The 24690-nt window shown below is 35.5% G+C and overlaps 1 protein-coding gene across 1 annotated transcript in view; it reads left to right on the top strand.

The window, feature by feature from the left end:
• The window catches only part of Dcc (DCC netrin 1 receptor), a 538940-nt gene that overhangs the window by 435816 nt on the left and 78434 nt on the right, over positions 1–24690 (top strand). Inside the window, exons 18-20 of the mRNA XM_051201201.1 lie at positions 3426–3533; positions 9612–9806; positions 14733–14765. Of these exons, the coding sequence (XP_051057158.1) occupies positions 3426–3533; positions 9612–9806; positions 14733–14765 (336 nt within the window). The remainder of the gene's footprint in view (positions 1–3425; positions 3534–9611; positions 9807–14732; positions 14766–24690) is intronic.

Here is a 24690-nt window from a genome sequence, read left to right as displayed (position 1 = left end):
ATTGTTGAATTTTAAAAAGTTTTGGCAATAATGTTCTCAAGTGAATAAAGTTTATTATTTTTTTCCACTAGAATTTGTCCCGTGGTGTTGCAAATTTAATTCTATTGATTATTGCCTTAATTTTTAGACCTCTACAGTTTTTAGGTACTTCAGTTTATTATAATCCTTCTAGATAGTCTCATTTTAACATTCTTTCTTTTAGTTTACTTATTATACATTAAGTGTTCCTCTGTTAATTCTGACTTGGATGTCCATGTCTGCAGTTTATAAAGAAAATTAGTATCAGCCAAGTGAATTACTTACTATGAGGACTATAAAATACCCCTCTCCTTCCTTTTAAACCAAAGGACAGGAATGGAGTCAAATATAAACTAGCAAAATTGAAAAAAAAATTACAAAAGCAAAGCCTGATATGACTTGGCTGAAATAATAGTCATTTAACCTTAAAGCAAGCAAATTCATCCATTTTCCCATTCATAAACGTAAAATGCATACCAACATCTGACTTGCAAAATGCATTCTACGAATTTCTCATCAACCAGCTAGCCTTGTAGAGACACCAATGGTGAGTCCCAGTGCAGACAGAAAGATAATAAGTTTGAGGCCTATGGTTAGTAGAAAGTGTGATTGTCAAATCAGATAATGATCTGAACAAAGGTGTAAATAGCATGTGGATGAGATCCATGGGTGATGATGAGAAGTAAGAAGCAATTCACAAGTCTCTGTAGATTCTGTAACTGTGAGGAGGAAATGAGGTGGATGAAGTAACTTAAAGATTTGCTTTAATTCTGAAATAAGATGTGGACTCCATGGCTTCATTGCTACAAGCTGAGATGGCTTGAAGTAAACCTAATTTTAAATCAAAATAGTTCATTCTGTCCAGATGGACATTCTTTAATTTTATTCTGATAACCTTAATTAAAAGAACTGTGCCAGAAGGAGCCAGTCAAAGCTGTAAGTAGCTATCACTGCCCTCACAGTGCTATCACACTTATGTTTTGAACCTGCATGTATTCCTTGCTTGTATCAATTAATACTCAACTGTTTAGAGAAGAACTGAATGTGTATTTCTTGATATAGGTACCAAATAAAGCTAAATAAAAGCTGGTTGAAAGAGACTAAACTACAAATCCATGTAGCCATGAAGCTTGCATGCCCCAGGGACAGTCCCATGTGTTTCTCTTAAAGGAAGAGAGGCAAAAGAATGTTGGAAATCCAAATAACAAAAGCTTAATGTAATTTCTATGTCTGCAATCTTCTAGGTCTAAAAGGTTTCCCTCTGTTCATATGTTTAATTAAGAAATTGATATCTGGAGGTGGTGGTACATGTGAGAACCACAGATATGATACATATTGTTCAGAATACATAATGGGTCCATTTGTAATTTCCAGAGCCTGTGACAAGTATTGAGCATAAATGGTAAAAAAGAATGCCATCTCTATTTTAGAGAGAATAACAGTTATTTTTTAAAAAGTAACATAAGAAATGCAGTCACCAAATTTGAGATATGTTAAAATTATAAAAAAATGCCACACAGTACAAATTCCCTTTGGAAAAAATGAGGATAAGTTTCACAAAAGAAATACCTCGTCACAACCTGGAGGAAATGGAGGAAATCAATGGGTACTAGTGTGGATCGCAGGCATGATTAAGCCCATTTCTTACTCAGATATTAGGGGCACACTTGCAGTTGATAGGGAAATTTTAAATATTTGATCTAATGAGTACAATAACACTATTTCTATATGTCATTAAAACAGCTTAAGAATAAAGATATACACATACCTGAAAGAGAAGAACTAGCAAAGTGTTTTTAATATCCAACCTCTCAGTACATTACTAAGTATATATTATAGCCAAAAAAAAAATGACGATTTTTTTTGCCTTTTTAAATACCCAAGCTGACTGGCAAAGTAACCTAATCATCACCCTTTATCTGTATTCTAAATAAATGTTGACTTGAATTTTAACACAGATAAGAAAGTGGTTATTCTAACAAGTTAAGATCTCTTTATTTCTCTCATAATTTAAAAATTCTCTTATATGATTTGTACAATATCCTAAGTCAATTTCTGACTGTATCTAATCTTTCTATTCATGGACCATAAAATATTTTGAAAGAACTCTTTAAGAAAGAAAATAATCCTTTTATAAGATGCCATTACTGCTTTAATTTTTTTTTTTTGTGCTGTAAATCTGTACTGTTCTTGCAATGCCTCTTGACACAAGTTTGCTTCTCCTCCATCTCATCCCAGCCCTCTTCTTTCTTCTTACCCTTCTCTTTTTCCTCATCTTTTGGGTTACCATCTTCCCCATTTTTCTTTGAAAATTTCAATATATTAGGTGTTTGACAACCTATCAAAATTATCTCAACTTTGGATTAACTAGCATTCCGGTGACCTTTGAGGAAAAGAAATATGACAGATAGGGATGCTTTATGTCTTCTTCATTTGGTTCATATCTGTAAATACACAGGAAGATATTCTGCAAGTGGAATGTAGCTAAGGTTTTGACTTAGCCTATGTGACATTCAGAAGTACCAAGGAGAAGAGAATGAGGATGGGTCCAAATAGAGACCAAGTTATATCTATCTTAATTACTGGAGTCCTATTTGGAAACAAGAAAATTCTAGTAGGACACAGATAGAGAGAATATATAGCTCTGACTCTGCCTGCTTCAAACTAATAATAACAAAGATGATGGACTGAGACAATGCTTGCTACTTAGAAGGAAAACTGTCTTCAAAAGGGTGATAAATGAATGGATCAGCAGAGTTCTGGAAGATGTTGGATTAGCTGGGCTCATTTTGTTCTGTCTTTAGAAAACATTTACATTTTATTTTGCACAATATATAGAAGAAACAGATCTGAAAAGGGAAGAATTTCTTTCTACCTTATTTCATGCCCATATACTACTTGTCTTTTCTACTTTTGTTTCTCATTTTCCATTCTCACTTAGAAAACACCTAGTACATTTATTAAGTTACAATATTTGAGTTTTTATGGTATTTTGTTCTTATTGTTTGCATGTTTATATCTCTCTTTTTAAAAATAACTTGGATTTTTTTTTCAATTACACATCACAGTTGTAGTAGATTCCGTAATGGAACGTATGCAGTTCATTAGTTCATTAAGAATAAGATTCTGTACATAACACACGAGTATTAGCTCACTTGAAAACACCGTTGCCTTCTTCAGCTCTTTATATTCACACCTTTGGAAGACATTGAATTTCCATGGTAAACTACCATTTCTACACCTTCACTCCTGTCATTCAAATACTTCCAATGAATTGTTAAAGGCAAAATAAACATGATATGTTATACCTAGTGATAGATCCTGATTGTTAGCATCATGACACTATGCCCACCAATGTTTTGTTTTTCACAACCAATGACAAGACCTGTCTCTGTCTCATCTCACAGCCCCGACTTCTGCTCCCAAGGATTTGACAGTCATTACTCGAGAAGGGAAGCCTCGTGCTGTCATTGTGAGCTGGCAGCCTCCCTTGGAAGCCAATGGGAAAATCACTGGTAAGCATCCAGCTTCCTCCCCCAACTTTGCCACACCTTTGTCTCTTACTTCGCTTGCTTGCTTTACAGCTGTTCTTGCTCTTTGTGTGGAGTTTCTGTCTTAGCATCTTGGTTCATTTCCTCATCTTCTCTGATTGGCTCTTCTTGCTTCTTTTCCCCCACTGAGGGTAGAGTTCTCTTACGGTTCCTAACAGTACACACACATAACTATTCACTTGACGTTTCTGTGTGAAAGATACATATTTCAGTCTGGACAGGCATTTTGTGTTTTATCCTATGGATCATTAAAACAACCTTCTCATGGAATGTCTGGGAATATCAATAACTGAAAGAAAGATTATTGCTTGACAGTTACAGAATATAAAGATTTCTGATAGCCTTGTATTTTTGTGCAACACGTGAAGATTTGTCTTAGCATTTTTAACTTCTTTCTTATCATTTAGCTTCATTTTTAAATTCTAAAATAATAAGGTTCAGAAAATATTCAATATTGACTGACAGAAGAAACTGAATATAATGAATATTTCACAATGACAGATTTTATTTTACCAAATGTTGTTGATAACAAAAACGCCTAATTAAAACATCCATTAGGAGCCTATGCTGTTAATTTAGTATATAAAAAAAATACATAATGGAGTTCTATTAGAGTTTGTATTCAAATGATCAATTTAGGTTTTTAATAGACATCTCCAAAGAATTAACTTATTATGAAAAACTCTATTATACAACTCTAAATGTGCACATTATAGCCCAATGAAGTAGAGCCATTGGATTTGGAATTTATAAGTCTCTTCATTTTTCTCCATATATATACAAGAGGTACATGGCAGTACTATAAACTAACAGAGTGACTGAGTCTTTCTGATACAAATAAACAATGATCAAGCAGTTTCAGATGGCAAACTCACTTTACATGGCATTCTGTGATTATTATTGGGTGTGGGGGGTGTGACAGGGTTTCTCTGTGGCTTTGAAGCCTGTACTAGAACTAGCTCTGTAGACCAGGCTGGACTCGAACTCACAGAGATCCACCTGCCTCTGGCTCCGGAGTGCTGAGACTAAAGGCCTATGCCACCAAGGCCCGGCATGATATTTTTTTTTCAAAATGAAAAGGTAATATGAGGCTTCTGTGATTGAAATTTAAGTTGATGATTTGTCTTGTTTAGGAAGTGACTCTTATTGTAATAGCAAACAGAATTTTTATATGATCTGACTATGATGGGGCAGAACAGAAGCATAAAATCTCTACCCCAAGAGAATATGTATTAAATTGTCAGTGTGCCAGGACTTTGAAAACTCAAGCTGGTACATTCCAATTTTCATTTATTCTCTTTCTCAGTGGTCTGGGCTACTTCCTTTCATTATATTTCAGTAAGTTTGTAGCTTTTGACTTATTTATGCTTTATTTCATTATAAACAGTTGTTTATAAACATAGGTCAAAATAGATAATATCTTAAGAAGAAAAATATAGAATTTTTCTAAATGGAAACAATGTGTGATGGAAACTATGATTGGGGAAGAATGAAATGAGTCACATTCCCACCACTACATTCTTTACTCTTATTCAAATAAATCTTCAGCATGTCAAAGTAAAAGACAAAATGTGTTTTCAGCTCTGAAAAGGAAAGCCTTAAGTTGGCTTTTCCAGAGTAAAACTTAGAATGCTAGCCCATATTAAGAAATCTCATCTTATATCTAAAGCTTATTCTCATGCTAAGAATCTGGAGATGGACATATATAAATTGGGGGTTGGGGTCCACCTTCCCAATATGATCACACTGAATTGGTCTCCTTTTCCCGCTTTAGACTCACACACACACACACACACACACACACACACACACACACACACACACACACAGAGCTGAAGTACCAAACAACCTTAAAAGCTGACACAAGGATTGCATCTGGGTTATACTGATGATTATGTTTCTTTTCCTGTAGTGTGAAAAGTGCCTTTATGCCCCATGTCTATTCAGTTGTGCTGGATCTTCTAATTGGGTACCCGCTCAGTTTTTCTATGTTCTGTAACAGAAGTAAATGGTATATTTCCCTCTCCTTGAAAGATTACCCTCTCCCCCATCATTCCTTAATGGCTATATAACCTATGTTGTTTTTTCATATTTGAATATACATTTCTAAACTTAAAAGCTAAAAGCTAGATATAGGTAAAAACATGCACAATTTGTATTTTGGGGTTGGTTACTGCACGCAGGATGTTTCTAGCTCTGGTGTAAAACTAAGTACTTCAAAAAGATGAAATGAGTAAAAATGAGTAAATATACAAATAATTTTAATGCTGAGAAGGTAACTAATGTAACACCAGTGTCAGGAAAATCTGATCTTGAGCTCATCAAATGCAAGGAATTTAGACTCACATTTTCCAAAAATAACTTCACAACAGTATAAGTAGTTACAATATACCTGGTATCCTGCTAAAAACAGCAAGATGGTAACTGATCTCATCCCTCTACTGTTGTAATGAAATTATGAGATTTCTAAATTCTGGGGTAATTCATCCAAAGTCATATTCCGGTCTTTTTACAACTAAGGGCGCAATTACCAAGATGGTCCACTACAACATGCTGAATACTGAAGGTTCTGAATGGTTGAGCTACTATTCGGCAGAGATCACATGACATACCTTGGTTTACCCAGGACATAGTGGTCTGTCTACTCTGAGGAATGCCAAATCTAACCATTGCCTTAATTCCATTTTTTGCACAGTTGTCCCAATGATTGCTTAAGTCCAGTGGCCCAGAGTGTAGGAAATTTTATTCTTTGTGTTAATGATTAAGGGAATAAATGTAGAAAGATATAAACATATAGAGAAGGAATTGAATTAATTCTGACACTTTGCTTCTTGAATTCCAAATGCCTGTTTGGGTGAAGAGAAACAAAGTGATTGCTCTGTGGTGTTACATTTTTGCATGTTAGATATATGTGATTTCAAGATGAGAGCTCCTGGTTGCACCTATGATTCCAGAGGAGACTCCAAACCCTGGTTTCACATGAAACATTACTATTTTGGACAGATGTGACAATGAGATGAGAGTGAAAGGCAAAAGACAGATACTGGTTTTTTAAAGGATATTGTGTGATTGTGAAAATCTGTAATTTATAACTTAAATGATGGAGCTTTAGAATACACCCAAACCTGCCACATTCAGATGAATCTGGGAGCTTTCTCTTAGACCAGTTTTTTAGGGTTGGTCAATGCTATCTTCAATTGAAGTTTGAAATTTTTTAATCATCAAACTGAAAAACAAATGAGATCCTTCGGTGTCACAATAAATGTCATGGACTGGTGGAATGTCAATTTTGAGTTGTCAGAACCCGACACAAGAGGAGATTTAGCCAATCAATTCCATCCTAAATACTTCAAGAAATAATTTTTATTTCGATAAATCACAGTGAATGAAAATATATTATTTTTGCTCTAAAAATGAAGAAAATCATAAAGAAATGTAATGGCCTGAGCGGGAGTATATTTCTCAAAATTTCATATGTATCATGTTCTTACAACGTCACAGAAAATGTTAATTTCAAAAAAAGTCATTAATTACCAGGTGGTAGTGGTGCATACCTTTAATCCCAGTACTCGGGAGGCAGAGGCAGGTGGATCTCTATGAGCTCCAGGCCAGCCTGGTCTACAAAGCAACTCCCAAGACAGGTAGGGTTGTTACACAGAGAAACCCTGTCTCAAAAAACCAAACCAAAACAAAACTGTGCTATAGAAATTCATTAAATCAGTGAGTTTCAGTATTGATTATTAGTAAGTTTTCTGAGGAATGAAAACATACTAGAAGATGTGGCTCCAGAAATAAAGAATTTTTATTTTGCTTTACTCTTTCTTTTTGGTGAAGGGGCAAAATGTAGATATAATAAAAATAATAAAGCAGTGTATCTGTTCTGACGAAGGTGGACTCTGTTTTATGTGTCTTGTGTTACTCTGACTATTTCCTTTTCCTGAAAGTCTCTCAGGTTGTAAAATCATCTAACCACTACTTTCCTTCTACTTTTAGACAGTTGTCTCAACTACAGCTTAAGTCCAGTTTCCTGGAGTATAGGTCATTTGTCCTCTATGATAATTCTTAAGGGATGTTGGATTTTGTAGTTTAGCTTAAATATACAGATCAATGGTGAAGCAATTCACAGTTTAGACCCAGAAAGCATGGATAGACAAACATCCAAGAAAATACTATAAGTATAATGAGTGATACAGATGAATAGGTGTTATCCTAATTTATGAAAAACACAAAGCTTACAGGAAACTTGTCGCCAATGAGAGTTTTTACATGTAAGAAATACCTTAGCAGGACTTCTATGACATTGGTTTAGATGCAGAATGTAAGGGAATGTAAGATTGGTGTGATTCAAAAAGAGAAAGAATGGGGATACAACAGGCATCAATCTTCCCATAGTGAGGGTCTGTGCTGAGGGTAGGTATATGGCACTGATCCTTCCAAATACAGGTGAAACTTGGTCTGAGAACTCTGAATTAAGTGCGGTAAATATACAGGAATAACAGTTCCCTGTCCAGATGGGGCAAGAGGTACTAAAAATGAAAGCCTTCCAAAGGAAATCATACATCTGAATCGAGCTCCTGGGAAATTCATAAACCCTAGATCAACAACTGTGGAGCCTCCATGGGACTGAACTAGGCCCTCTGCTTGTGGGAGACAGTAGTGAAGTTTTGTCTATCTGAGGGACCCTGTCAGGAGGAGCAGGATCTTTCCCTGATGCATGAGCTAGCTTGTGGGAGCCCATTCCCTATGATGTGATGCCATGCTCAGCCTTGATACAGCTGGAGGGGCTTGGTCCTGCCTCAACTTAATGTGCCAGGCTTTTTTGACTCCCCATGGGAGGTCTTACCCATGGGAATCCTTACCATTTGGGTTTGGACTAGAGGGGGGAGATGAGGGACAAAGGAAGAGAGGTGGGAGGGAGGACTGTGTTTTGAATGTAAAATGAAATTTTAAGAAAGATTAATAGCACACAGGAAAAAAGTGATTTTCATATTCTTATGCAACACACAGCACACTGTATAATTATTATAAACAATTGAAATTATATAAAAGAAACTGTTTTATGCAGAATTACTAGACTTATAAATAGTGTTGTATGTAAGGTGAATATTATTTACAGAATTTTGGCAGAAATGAAGGACAACATTATATTTATATAAAATATTATGCAGGATTAGCCCCATGCTGTTTCATTTAACAATGTAATATGTAAATTATTGATGCTTTTTAATAAGAGATAGCACCTAAGTGGGCTAAGAGTAATGTCCAGATATGCATATTTCATAAGGCTAACTGATTTCCAGTGCATATTCAAATTAGACTATAAGTGAGTACAATGTTACCATTCTACTAACATACTCCCAAAACATAGAATTAAAGCCCTCCAATGATAGGAACTCATATTTGAGATAGCAACTAAACCAACTTTATAGTTTAGTGATATTTACCTGCCTACCTAAGCTGGACAGGAAAAATAATACTAGATTGTATGGTGTAGAGAATCTCACTCCAACACTTTTTCACAACTATTTGTGAGAAGGGTGCAACACAAGCCCTGCTAACTGCACTGGGTCACTGCAAAAATAAAATATTCCTATTCATTTTTATATAATTCTAAATATGAAGAGCATTTTATACTTTCCAATATATAATTATTATTTAAACACAGCCAAAATGAATATAAACATATTTGCATTGTTGAACTGCCATAAGTATTATACAGACATGTTATTCAGTGTTACATTTATCATAATTGTTTATATATTAGAGAAAACAAATAATCAAAATTTATAGGTAGCTAAAGAACCAATTTTTAAAAATGACATATTTTATTTGTAATGGCCTACTCCATGCTCTGATTCTGTGCATTGAAACATTTATTATATACTTCTTGAAATATTTTTTAAAAAGTCATTGTTTGCTAAACTGAATGCTGTGCTTTATAGATTGTGGACACATAAAAATTATTACAAATTATATTTGAGGAACGTGTGTGTTTGAAAGAAGAACTATACCAAACAGAATTGCATTTGTCTATTTATACAGCTTACATCCTGTTTTATACCTTGGACAAGAATATCCCAATAGACGACTGGATTATGGAAACTATAAGTGGTGATCGGCTGACCCATCAGATCATGGATCTCAACCTTGACACTATGTACTACTTTCGAATTCAAGCACGGAATGTAAAAGGAGTTGGGCCGCTCTCTGATCCCATTCTCTTCAGGACTTTGAAAGGTGTGAACTATTTTTCATCATCTCTTTCTTTTTCTTTGAGGATAGTCACAGAATAACTACACAGTCTGTGTTAGAAAACAACAACAACAAAAAAGCCTACACCATTTTTTTTCTGGCCAAAATATCTGAAGTGGGCATTCAAAATAAATGAAGTCTGACTTTTAAACTCAGAGTCAATATGTCAAAGGAAGATCTATGTTTTTATCACATTTTTCTGCCATCAATCTCAGCAGACATATTTAATTTTATTTTTTTACTTATAGCCCTCCAGCTTTTGCATTGATTTTATGTATGCCATTTTTATTTGAGGTAAGGTAATGTGAATCCTTAGAACTCTTAATATAAGGAAATAAAAATGTAGATGTATTAAATTATGTATATGGCCAAAAACTGGTAACTTTGTTTCCTTTCAATAATGATCACTGTTATGTATTACAGAAAACTTTAGTAAGGTAAGCTAACAAATTTCAAAAAGAAAAATGTGGTTGACATGCTGAGACCACAGAACTAAAAAACATAAAACAAAACAAAATGTTCAATATGATGGTTAAATAAAACCCTACATTCTTGTTTGTGTGTGTACTCAATTTAAAGATAGTTGATGTCTTTAAAAATACTGAGATCAAATACCAATCACATAAGACAACCTTACTCTTTTAGAATCAAATAATATTTTTCTACAAGATAAAATTATTGCAAGAGTCTCAATCAATGATGAGAAATAATTTGCATGCCCCATAGCTGATATTTACTGATGTATATTAACTGTATTGTGTTTACAGTTGTATACAAGGACAGACAGCTTAGGTTGAAAATGAGTGATTAAATTATGTATATATATATATATATGTCTTCCAGAAAAATGAAGACATGATTAGACATGATTCCAAACAAGTGAGATATCAAAGGGACCATCATGATCAACAATTCTACCAACTTCTTTGTTTTGCTTGAAGAAGGGTCTTAGAGTAACTTCATAGTCTGTTTGTCAATGCTTTAGGAAGATATGCTAATAAATAGTAAACTTTTGAATTCTCATGAGTAAGCTGTTAAAAAGCTGTGTTTTGTTAGCAGCTTTCCTGAAATTTTGCCAAAATTACACAAGCAAGCATTCATCCTGAGCCTACTTGACAGTTCTTCATGTCAGAGTACCAGTAAGGAGGGAGGTGAAGAACAAATGAGTTATTTTTTGTCCAGGTTTTGAGGACCTCCTGTTTTACTTCATGAGCAATTGAAAGGCAGCCAGTTGTTCATTTCATAGAAGCATAGGATGTAACTAGATAATGTTTTGCAACTGCTTAAATTTTATCTATAGGCAGGTGCCAAATTAATTTCATGCTCACTATGCATGCCAGCCAAGAGATGTCAGGGAGGGTTTATGGTGATTTAGGATTCTGAATGTTTTATACGGTAGATTGATGAGCTGCCGCAGGATATACTGGCTAACATTGATAGCCATCCTGTAGATTATTTAATGAAGTTAACATTTCACTTGTTACTGTTTATCTTGAGTCTTCTAGAATCATCTGTAAAGTCATTTTCTAAGCTGAAGACCAGCTCCAAATTTTATCTAAGAATGATCTACAAGAATTAGTTCCAATGTACTGATTCCATTATGAGTAATAGTCATTGGGTGAATAAAGTTTGCTCACACAGCAAAATCTTTTCATGTCTTGGGGAAATTGTAAATTACTCACAAAAATAACCCTAATGCTGTTCATCTTTAATAAAACCTGAGTTATGAGAAAATGCTCTTTCTATGACACATTAAATGACAAATGTTTAGGCCAATAAATTACTCTCATGAAAGATCTGACATCTCAGTGAACCACGGCTACACCAAACACAAAATCATGGAATTGCTCTAACTGAAGAGTTTCTCTTTCCAAAGCTGGTTAAAAGCAGGCCTCTGTTCATCAGTGTGTGACCTTGTTTGACCTTGTTTTCCTGAAGCCCAGGGAAGTTCCTAAGGTCTACTGACTAAGGGGTAAATGTTTCCTTGCAAATCATGATCCAGGCAGGTGTTCCCAAGCCTCATTCTTTGGTACTCAGGCTTTGTCAAAGTAGTAGCATTGTGTACTTGAGACATGAGTTTGTCTTTTTCTATTAGCAACCAGTCAGAAGGGTTTAGGAAACTTGGTAAGTAGTCACTGATGAATGAAAAAAAAAAAAAAAGAAAAGAAAAGAAAAGAAAAGAAAAAACAAAAAAAGAAAGCACAGTTATAATTAGAAAGCATATATCCATATGTGTGTGGTGTATCTAATTATTTATTTGAAATTTTAATTAAAGTAATGTTTCACTTGATTTTCTGAGTTCATAGAAATGTGCAAATACCCACCTCCCTGCCACATATGCTTCACTGACTTCTATTTAGAAACACCCATATTCTTAAAACATTTCAAGATGTATGTTTCTGTGTGGATTACCCCCAGTGAAATTTTCATTGATATGTTCACCTATTGTATTAGGATTCATTATAGAAACAAAACTAACAGAATATATTTTATATTAACATATTATATGTAATAATTTATACACACACACATATATATATATATACTATGTGTTATTTCTTAGACTTAATTTTAATATATAATAAATCCTACATATGGTATAATATATAAGATTTATTGGAGAAGTTTACAAGTAATGGCCCAACTATTTCAACAATGGCTGTTTCCCAATGGAAAGTCCAAGAATCTAATAGTTGTTCAGTCTACAAAGTCTAGTTCCCAGCATGTGCCAGAATCCAGTGAAAGAATGAGCTTGTCAGGGAAAGTGAGGGCCAAAGACCATACACTTTATTCTTCCTCTACATAGGCTGTATCTGGAAGGTGTGGCCCAAATTTAAACTGGATCTTCCCAATTTAAAAGATTCAAATTTAGAGTGGATCTTTCCACCAAAAATGATTCAATCAGCAAAAATTGCTCACAGGTGTGCCCAGCCACATGGGTTTGAGTTCCAGAGCTAGTCAAGTTGACAGCCAAAAGTAGCAATTATATTTGTGATATACTAGGGAAGCAGGGTGCTCCTAAGTAGTAGATGACAGAAAATTCATATAGCATCACTTCTTACACTCAAAGGAGCAGGGTATTCACTGATGAATTCTCAGTAAAACATGTTCTATTCTCCTGAAATCTTTAATTTGTATTTTAAAATATGACTCTCTCAAACCCAGAAATAAAATTCACTGAAAGCTATGTGACAAAGTATGGGAGACTGGCTTAGAATTCGAATTGTATTGTGGCAAAACACATGGTGGTTTTGGTCACATGACATGAATACTTACAAATTCAAATCACAAATTACAAGTCTTTGATAAAAAGTAACTATTAGAATCTACTCTGTCTGGGTTGAAAGATAATGTCCATTTTTTTTTTAGACAAAGTTTCACTCTATAGATATTGCTTGCCAGAAAAGTTAATATGTGGACTAGGTTAGCTTGGATCTTACAGAGTGCTGGGACTAAAGGCGTATGCCACTGTACCCAGCTAATAAACAATGTTTTATAACCTGAAATTTTTTCACATTATATCCAGTGTAACTTTACTAATAGAAAAGGAAATCTGGAGACATTCATCACTTACTAAAAATATGTTGGACAGACAATGAAAGCAATGCAATTAACAATTCAAAGGAACAATCTAAGGATGAAGAGAAAATAAACTTGGCATTCTTCTCCTTTTTTTCTATTTGTTCCTTTCTGACATTATTCCACATACTTTTATTAAACACATCACCACTTTAAATATAAATGTGTACTGTGTTGATTCTCAAATTTGTGCAGTTCCTAATTGTGTGGCTATGTATGTCCCTGAAGTACATTATGCACTCTTACTGTTGGAAAGTGGACATACTGGTTCAGACAACCCAGCATAATTTTTCACAGGCTACAGCCTGGCCTAGCAGAGAGACCTGGTTCAAAAAACTAAAACCAAAGCAAAGCAAAACTCTTATTATTCACTATGCAGTCAGTATTTAATGTGATGGTCTGTCAAAAACAAAAAATCAACCTAGCTGTTTGTCAAATCTCCAAATTTGTTTTAGGTTATTACTTTTTTCAAACAACAGTAATTGACTCAAAACAAGAGTGGTACAAAGAATTAATGAATGATTACATTGTAAATTACTGCATATCTCTCTCACTAACTTTCAATAAAACATATACAAGAAGCTAGTCAGCTTTTGAGTTCAAGTTAGTTAGATGTGCCCAAAAGACATAAAACTCAAATTCAGGTATGTATAGTTGATGGAGATTTACATAAGTGGACAGTGACTAAAAATTCCTGAAGACTGCATTTAGAAATGTGATACTATTTGCTTTAGAATTTAATTTCTTCTGCTTAAGGAAAAGAAGCCAGATCTTTGAAACTCAGAGATATATTTACATTTTTAAAAGAATTTGTTACCATTGATTAATCACAACACTTTTGAAGTTGTGAACAATCAAGAGTCAACTTGACCAGGTGTAAAATTAGTCATCATGGTTATTCCGCTCGTGGTGGCTACCATAATGAAGGTTATCCCACTGAGTATGTCCCGCTAAATTGCACATCTCATTAAGAATTGTCTAAGACTTAGACTGGCCTCTACAAGCTTTTGCATGTGTGTGTGTGTGTGTGTGTGTGTGTGTGTGTGTGTGTGTGTGTGTGTTGTTGTAGCTTACATCAAATAGGTATGATTTGGTAGTTCTTTCCAATTATTTTATTATCAATCCCATTTTAAATCAAATTACCAAATGAGTTTATGTTTAGAAAACTAGATTTTAGAAGATAATTTATTCAGCAAAAATATTATTTTCGGGGTTTTGCTGCCTCTGGTTGACTATCCAAAAGAAATGATGATAACATTATGGACTTGATAAGCCAACTTTTTCATAAGAAATTCTACACTGTGATAACATCATTTATTTTTCTCTCCACAGTGGAACACCCTGACAAAATGGCTAATGACCAAGGTACAGTGCAACAGTCTTTCCTTGTTTGTGTCTTTAAAGCAGTGGTATCTATTGAAAGCATCAACCCTTACTTTGCATTCCTGCTTTCACCTGAGCCCTCCACCTGATGGAGCAGACACTGGCATGGTTAATCTTGTTAATGAAGTTCTGCTTGGCTGAGGCTGTGGGTCTGATAGGGAAGATGTAAATTTTCTTGAGAGGAAATTGTTTTGTCTCTATTCTGAAGGACCAATTAAAATGTCAAGCTTCTTTGTATGAAATAAATTTTTAGTCTCTGTCTGCACTTCTGAATAATTCACATTAAGTATAATTAAGCTCAGTATAATTTTCAAGCTGCTCTTGCACCCTTTTCTGAGCTGTGGATTAAAGATCTGCTGCACTACATAAATCATGGGTGCTTCTCCTCTGCAAGGAAATTCCTTTGATAAATGAAAACAAAGTTGAGTTAACTTTTTAGGGCATTATTGCTGTTTATTTTGATGCCCAGGGTCTTCTCTTTTCTTTCTCCCTTATTACTAAAAGCTGATTTAAAAATGGATACAATGAAAAAAATGGAGATAAATACAAATTATCCTTCAACTCAAAAGTAGAGAAGAATTTTCTATTAACATAATTTGTAGACTGATTGATAAATTAGTATTCCATTATCTTTACACCAAAGAAATTTAATAGAATTCTAAATAAAAAGAGGAGAGTGGATGAGTTTAATGGTGGCAGGGGAGGATACATTCTTTTCTTTTCTTTCTTTCTTTTTTTCTTTCCTTATTTTATTTTTTTTTTCTTATGTTACCTATGGATCCCAGAACCCTCTCCCTCCCTCCCTCCCTTCCTCCTGTCCTTCCCCCCTCTGTCTCTCCCTCTCTCCCTCTCTCCCATGACCCCCAACCACCCATACATTCTTTTCAGGGATAGTTTTGAAGCCCTTGAAACTGTTTGTATCCCTGTTTGTGATTTCTGGCTCAACAGTAATTTGTCTCTTTCTTTGCACGAATGAATGGACAATCAGTATAACTAGCTCACTTTGAGTCTCCTAAGGAACAAGTTCTTCTTGATGGGCAGCATATATTAACAGATAGCAATCATCTGTGTGCTATTCTTACTAATGGTGGAGGACACCCAATCTGAGCAGTGTTTTTGCCTAAGGATGATACATTTAGTTTTTGTTGCTGTGTTTTTCTATATTAATGTGGACCACTTATTTTTAATACTGTGTGAATGACATTATAGAAGTGACACTCTAGAAATGTCTCCACAAAGTCAAGATTTCCATGAATGTTTGTAGCTGCTCCTAATTGCTTCCACTGGGGAGAAACTTTTATGAGCCATATCTACCAGAGATGAAATCTTTAGTAATATTAATGATGAGTAATAGCACTTTGCATGTATTTCCCTAAGTAAATGAAACACTAGAGCTGACAAAATACAGACTCAGAACAGTTATTTAGAAGCTATCTAATTATATGAGTTATAAGATAATTAAATTGGTCTTACATAATGGTCTTCTCTGAAGAAAATTTGGAACACCCATAGACTAAAAGCTTCTAAATTTTAATTATATTTGAACCGTGTGTGTGTGTGTGTGTGTGTGTGTGTGTGTGTAGAAATTTGTTGAGTTATTCAACTAACTGTTAATTTAGCCACTTGCTTGATAAAGCATTCCAATCCACAAATAGTAGACTCCAACTTGTATTGTTTTGTAATTAGTTTTCAGTTAGTTTTTTTTTTTTTTGCTTAATATTATATTATTTCTTATTTCTGGTGCTGGAGATTTATCCTTGGACCTCATAGCTACTAAAGACATGCCTAGCCACTGAGGTACACACCTCATCCTTTGCTTCACATCATGTTAAACCAGCCAATGCATATTTTGTTATTTAAATAAATTATTAACCCATCTTTCTAACCATATTGCCTCTATCTGCCTATAAGTCTAACTCAGATTTTCACAAATTCCATGAAATAAGGCCAGTTTCTAGAAGAAAAGGGATCCCAAGCATTATTGTCCCAGTTGAGTACATAAACAATTAACAAAGTATTTATTTTCCCTTAAATACTACATATAATTATTGTTTCATATATGCTACTTGGTGCCTTTTCAAACCTCAGCATTTTATATCACATTTATTCTAATCACACATAAAAGGAAAGTTATGATAATGGCTAAGTTAGTGGTAGTTATATCTTCAGACTATTACATAAAATCTATTGCCCACCAAAAGCTTGTTATAAACAATATCATTCACCTGTGTTTATAACCAAGTATGTGGGAAATATCCCAGATTACAGACCTTTAAAAGTGATGGAAATAATGAAAGAAGGCTGCTTTATAGCAAAAAGCAAGTGAGCTGAATCTTTTTATCATATTCACTGGTAGAGTTTTGTTCTTCTGATACATTTGTAACAGGAACTGAGCTAATGATGAGATAAATTCCAAACCAGACAACTTTCTAGCATAGAGTTTGGATGGGTTCACCACATCTTTACTGAGGAGCTACTGATGGCTTTTAGAGACAGAAGTGTCATTTCTCTCTCATTTTAGTATATTTTTTATATAATATTTTTATTTAAATTTGAAGCAAGCTTATTTTACATGTCAAACCCAGTTCCTGAACTCTCCTGTCCTTCCCTGTTTCCCCCAACAACCCCAATCCTATGCCCTTTCTGCACCCCATGGAAGGTAAGGTCTTGCATGGGGAGTCTTCAAAGTCTATCGTATCTTTTGGAGCTGGGCCCTGGGCCTCTTCCATTTGCCTAGGCTGAGGGAGTATCCCTCTATGTGCAGTGGGCTCCCAAAGTCCATTCTTATACTAAAGTTAAATATTGATCCACTACAGGAGGCCTGTAGACTGCCCAATCCTCTTAACTAACCACATTCAGGGGTCTGGGTCAGTTCTATGCTGATTTCCCAGCTATCAGTCTGGGATCCATGAGCTCCCCCCTTGTCCAGGTCATCAGTTTCTGCAGATTTCTCCAGCCTTGTCTTGATCCCTTTGCTCATCACTCCTCCCTGTCTGCAACTGTATTCCAGAAGTTTGGCTCAGTGTTTAGTTGTGGGTGTCTGCTTCTGCTTCCATCAGCTATTAGATTAACGCTCTAGGATGGCATATAAGATAGTCATCAATCTCATTATCCAGGAAGTGAATTAAAGGTATCCTCTCCACTATTGCTTAGATTGTTAGTTGGGGTCATCCTTGTAGATCTCTGGACATTTCCCTGGTGCCAGATTTGTCATAAAATCTTGAATGGCTCCTTCTATTATGATATCTCTTTTCTTGCTCTCCTCTATTCGTTCTGTGACTTAATTTTCCGGCTCCTTCATGCCCACCTCTCCACTCCTCTTCCTACAAACACCCTCTCCCCTCCCCCCATGCTCCCAAAATTGCTTCTCCAGGGAACCAAGTATGTCTCTCTTAGGGTCCTCCTTGTTTCCTAGCTTTTCTGGTTGTGTGGATAATGTGACCTCTTGTAGGTGAACCACATTCCAGTGGATGGCACCACACTCATTAGAATATGGGCAGCACAAATTCTACTTGATGGACTATTTAAAGGGGAAAAGATTGGAAGTTGGTGGGATGGAGCAATAGACATTGGTCTGGAAGAATTGGTGGGAGAAGAAGGAGGTAAATAACATCAAATACAAGTGGAATTATTAAAGGATTAATAAAAATAAATTCCCTCTTAGAGGTAATCTGACACCTTAAATCAAGCTTACCCTGGCAATATGAATCCTAAGTAGAGAAGCAGGAAATTGAATTGTAAGTGAAAACATAAGAAAAGCCCTAATTCCAAAAGAGGGAGGCAGGAAGAGAGGAAAGGAGGAAGGAAAGGAAAGGGAACTGGGATCAACATATAAAATAAAAAGAAAGGAAGGAATAAAGAGAGAAAGAAAGAAAGAAAGAAAGAAAGAAAGAAAGGAAGGAAGAAAGAAAGGAAAGCCCAGATTGTTGTTTAAAGTACCTTGGCAGTTTCTTGTCACAGTTACTTGTTCTTGGAACCTAATACCTGCTATAAAGAATAAATAAATGAATAAATAAATAAATTCAAAATAAGAATTAGGTTGGGAGTAGGGAAGTCACTTTCTTTTAAGTAGTAGAAAAACCCTTATGAGAAATCACAACCCTTGCATGCCAGTTGATTGTATCTAGTGTTTTCTTCACTCTAATCTTGATCTGCTCCGTACAATTTTTTTTATTCCTCTCTCATTTCATTTCACAGTTATTTCCATGAATTTTCATGTACAAGAGGCCAATATGTTTGAAAGTAACTCTTTGGTTTTAGTGAGTTAAGTTTCATAGAAGGTAATCACACAAATCCTGTAAAGTGTGTGCAGAGGATAGACAAGAGCCGTAGTGTAGTGCATACCCGTATGAGTGTGTATAATGCTTTATTGCATCCAATGAAGCACTTTCCACCAAGCAAAATTTAAAAAATGGATGATTGACTCACTTAAATCATAACATGACTGAGGCTGATACTATTATTATCTCCATTTGAGCAATAAATAATCTGAAGGTTAGAAATTCTAAATATTTTGCATGTAGAAAGAAACCCAAAAAACCATCCCAGAAACCCTATTTTTATGCTAACATTTTCATTAAATTTTTTTTTATTTTACATAGCAACCCCAGTTACCCCTCCCTCCCCTTCTCCTGACCCCAACCACCTACCCTCCTTCCCATCCCCCTTCCAATTCTCAGAGGAAGTAAGGCCTTCCTTGGGGAGTTAACAAAGTTTGGCATACCAAGTAGAGGCAAGAACCCCCTGCCCTGCTGTGTCAAGGCTGAACAAGGTACCCCTCCATAGGAAATGGGTTCCAAAAAGCCAGTTTGTGCCACTGAGATAGTTCCTGGTACTACTGCCAGCCATGCTCCCCCCCCTCAAAAAAAAAAGATTAAGAACCTATATCCAATAACTTATTGAAGCAGATGCAGTGACTCACAGCCACTACTGCACTGGGCTGAGCTCCTGGAATTCAGTTGAAAAGAGGGAGGAGGTTTCTTATGATCAAGAGGGTCAAGAGCACAATGGGAGAAACCCCAGAGACAGCTGTCCCGAGTTTGTGGGAGCTCAAGGACTATGGACTGTTATGGGGGTTGCTCTATTGTGGAGGCTGAAAGTGGCATCAGGACCTTGGCAGAAGAGAGCATCCTGAGGTCTTTTCTTAAAATGGCATAAGTACTATTAAATCAATTCTTTCCACTTGTGCCTTTACTTAGCCTTGCTTCAAAGTATATGTGAATGTAGTTAACAGTCCATATTACAGCATTAGCATACGAAAGTCCTATGTAAATGTGAGCACTAGACATTGTACTGAAATAAAACATTATTATTATTATTATTTAATCAATAAATAATCTGAAGATTCTTTACATGTTTGAAATTAGTTCTGAGGTTTTAGTGATTAAGTTTCTTGGAGGGAGAAGGGAGGTAGTCACACAGTCTGACCCTGTGAAGTGTGTGCAGAGAATAGATGGGAGCTATACTGCATCTCTGTGTGGGCATGTGTAATGCTAAGTACTCACAAAGTCATGTCCTCACATTCAAACATAAATGTCTTTCACTACCTCACTAATTATCTTCCTAGTTTTTAGACCATAATAACAACAAGAATAATAATAAGTGCATTGCCCCAAATCCCACAAGCCATTGTTGACAGTGCTAGAAGCCAAGTGCTTCTCTCTAGTCTCACAATTTACTGTGCATTTATTGGTGGCACAAACATGGGAATTTTGTTTTTCTGAAATAATAGTAGAACCTTAGAGCTTCTTAAGATTACCTTTAATGGTTGTCCTGCACATTTTCCATAGTGACTCTCTGCAGCCACAAATACATACTCCACACAGAACTGCCTATTTATGAAGATTGATCTGGTTATGATTTCCTGTGTTTTCTTCACCCTAGCCAGTGTGACGTTCGAGTGGCTACAATGGCAATATTAGAGCAATTGACAGAGGGTGGGAACTTACCTAGATGAACTACAAAAAAAATAAAAGTTCTCACACCAGGGGTTTCACATGTTGCTGATTCTCTGTGGCCAGGGAGAGGCTTGAGACACTCAGAATAAAGACATATAGAACTGTTTCCATTTGCAGATTGAGATAAAGAATGATCATGTGAACCCAGTGAACTTTAAGGAAAGAAAATAAGTCCCCCTAGAATCTTAACAATTATTGAGAAGTCTCTGGGTTTCCCTGTCAGCAGTCACTCACTATGTGCTCTAAGAGTGTTGGAATGGAACCAGGGTCTCCCAGAACAGCCCTAACACTGGGACCTGCTACTTGACTGTGTGTTTAAAAATTAACTTCTGCCTATAAAATAGCATTTCTGCCTATAAAATGATGAGTGTAGTACAAATTATCTTTAAGATTCCCAGGTTTTTATACTGGAATTAGAATTTAAAAACTCAGGAATAGCAACTTTTCATAACAAAAAATTATGAATAGTTTTCCACTAGGCATCAACCACTATGTTCTTCACATGTGTTAGCTAATGTAGTTCTCACAACAACTTTATAGGTAGATAAAATCAGATACATGGATCTAAGTAAATGTATATGTAGTTAGGTACAGACACATACCCATGTTACCTAGAAATTTTTGTTCAACATAACTATATAATTTTTGGAAATGAAATCAATTCATTGAATCATTTTTGTTATCAAGAACACTAAATCCTGGAGGCATAACTTTAAATCATCACCTTTGAAACAGTTTGTTTTCCTCAAAAGGAGTATTCCTGCAAAGTTCTTGACACCACACCTGCTATTTTGCACCTCGGCTGTTTTATTTACTCTCATGTATTAACACAATCTTAATTATTTCAAACTTTAATGAACTAGGGTTCTCAAGGCAGTGCAGTCAAGTTTTGAATTTAGTCAATGGAATACAGACTTTGCAGGGTTCAGATTGAAACAGCCAGGCTTCTGTTTGAAAAACGTAAACCTTTGGCACCATCTGATGGGAACAATTTAATTGAAAACTAAAGCTTCCTTCTACCGTAATATTGTTAATAGCTTCAATCTGGTTTATTATTTAACCACTTGCTATACCCACTTGTAAATGCTATTCTCACCTGTGTTTTTTTCAGGTTTGAAATTTGGCAATTCTATAAATTATGAGTGGTGAAAAAAGTAGAGGTGGAAAATGAGTAATGTGCTTTTAATAGAGAGTTAAGTGCCTGCCGTGTTCCCAGCAAGCAATCAAGAAGCTGCCTAGTCTGCCTCTCAGGAATCTTTATGTTTTAATAGGAAACTTGGGAAGAAAAAAACATAGGCGCTGCCCAGAGGGATTTACCCGATCCATGTAGATTATTAACCTTCTCAGAGTTCAAAGCAGGAATTTTGGTTTACAGGATCTCAAACAATATTTCAGGCCCAGGTTCTTCCTGTGGTTCCACTTCTCTACTGCTAACCCACTTGGTTCTTCTTGAGAGACCTCCTCCTGGCTCTGATTTTGCCTTCATCTATCAGTTCTACATTTGCATTTTCAGTATTATGTTTGCTTCTTTGCCCCACCAGTAATATTTTTGTTTATTTTGTCCAATTGCAGACAGGGAGGAGTAATGAATAAAGAGGTCAAGACCAGGCTGTAGAAACCCACAAAAACAGCTGACCTGAACAAGGGGGAGTTCATAAATCCCCATTTGATAACTGGGAAATCAGCATAAGACCAATCCAGACTCCCTGAGTGTGGTTAGTTAGGACTGGGCAGTCTATGGGGCTTCCTGTAGTGGATCAGTATTTAATCTTAGTATAAGAATGGACTTTGGGAGCCCATTGCACATAGAGGGATACTCGCTCAGCCTAGACACATGGGGGAGGATCTAGGCTGTGCTCCAAATGATATAACAGACTTTGAAGATCCCCCATGAAAGGTCTCACTCTCCATAGGAGCAGAAAGGGGATGGAATGGGGTTTGGGGGCAGGGACGGGGGGGGGGAGGAGAAGGTGAAGGGAACTGGGATTGACATGTAAAACAAGCTTATTGTACATTTAAATAAATAAAAAAAGAATAGTATCACAAAAAAGAAAACCAAATCCCACTTCCTTCCAGATACCCCCTCCATTCTATGTATTGCAATATTTTTCATCACATTTCTTGTCTTTTCTTCTTGTTGGTGTCCACCATGCTCAACTATGTGTCGCTGTATTCCCATTTCTAATCATTTACTACTACCATTCCTAGATTAGTGGTCAGATTATAAATTCTCTCTATGTAGAACATTACTTAGAAGCTCGTTGTCATTTCTATCATTTTTCTAACTAACTAATATTATAGTTATTAAATTTTGATTTATATAGTGACCCAAGTGTCTAGGAAAGTAGAGTCATCTAGGAATCAAAAGCTTTCTTGTCTAATAAAAAGTGGTAGATTGGAAAAATCTATTGATAGGGAGGATAGTCTGACATGCTGCTCATGTCAGAAAGAAGATGAATAAAATGTAAGAGCATATTTCTAGCTAAAAAAATGGAAATTCAACAATCACTTATAAAAAACAATAATAAATATAAAAATAAGAAATCACAATTTTCTCTGAAAGATTCTAAACCCTTCCTTCTTTGATCACTGACCTTTCTGGTGGTTAGGAGAAAAATTTATAGACTTAAATTTTACTAGCTATTTGTAATGTTAAATAGAGAAAAATCAAAACTTATGGGTACCAGTGAATGACTGAATTGTAGAAAATTTCAGAAGAACTGGACTTGCTTCTGGCAATGTATTTATAAGTAGTAGTGAATCTACCATGAGGCTAGTAACAGAAATGCTTGAAAAAAAACAAACACTTGTTTAGATCTATTTTTAAGCAATCTGCATTACAGAAAATTTGCATTACAGATATTTCACTGCCAGACCAATGTGAAAACTTTAATTGACAAACCAGTTATTACCACTAAATTGGATATTTCAGGATTTCAGATGATCACAGTGGGCTAGAGTAGAAAAAAAAAATTCTTAAAACCTTGACTGGAACTAATGTATAAATAAAACCTTAGTGGAAGATTACAAGTAGACTTCTATTTAAGGAAATCTTGGGAATCAGTGATCAGAAATCCATAAGATGGGCAAATTATAAGTACAAGATTGGTTCAGGATACAACCAAGGAAATATATGTGGAGCAGTGAATTATGGCAGAAAGATGAACTTGTAAAAAGGCTTTCCTAAATTCTCTCTTATCTAACATAGTAATTCTACAAAACATCGGAAAGCCACTGACTGCATTAGACGCCAAGAACCTCCATGCTCCCATCCATCCATGGCTATATAAGCCACATTCTCTTTTAGCTGGTTATGCTAAGCACTTCTTCCTTGAGTGTATGGGGCAAGGCAAGAAAAAGATAGCTGCTGTAGGGAGGTTGCCTCAGTGTTAGTCATGTTCCACATTTCATAGCCTATTCTGTCCTCTTACGGTGTCATGTTTTACATTCATGCTATTGTTGTTTTTGTTTGATTGACTTTGGTGTTTACTCAGAGACACAGAATAATCAAATCAAACTCTCCATCTCCTAAACTGGGATGATAGAATGAACCACCATGCTGGGGTCTCTTATGCCCTTTCTAAAGTGACAACTTCACTTTCCCCAGTGCTCTATATAGTAAAAAACACTTTCTTTTTTTCCTTCCAAAGCCTACCTTGCTTTGTGTGTCATATTGAGAATATAGGTGATGTGCCTTATATCACAGATTCCTAATGCTCATACAATTATTCCATAATTGACTCTTGGGTGTGATCTAGTACATTTTCTCCCCCTCCTCATTTTGTCTTGTTCTCATCAATTCACTGTAGAAAAACCATCACCAGAGTTAATCAGACTCATCTACTTAAGAATGTGATCCTGAATAAATCTTTCTAAGACATAATCTACTCATACGTAAAATGGTCTGCTTTACAGATCCATAGCTAACATCATTCTCACACTACTTAATG

Source organism: Phodopus roborovskii, unplaced genomic scaffold, assembly GCF_943737965.1.
Source record: "Phodopus roborovskii unplaced genomic scaffold, PHOROB, whole genome shotgun sequence".
NCBI classification, from domain to species: domain Eukaryota; kingdom Metazoa; phylum Chordata; class Mammalia; order Rodentia; family Cricetidae; genus Phodopus; species Phodopus roborovskii.
Note: the sequence above shows the minus strand (reverse complement) of the source record. Positions and strands in the feature narration are given on the sequence as shown.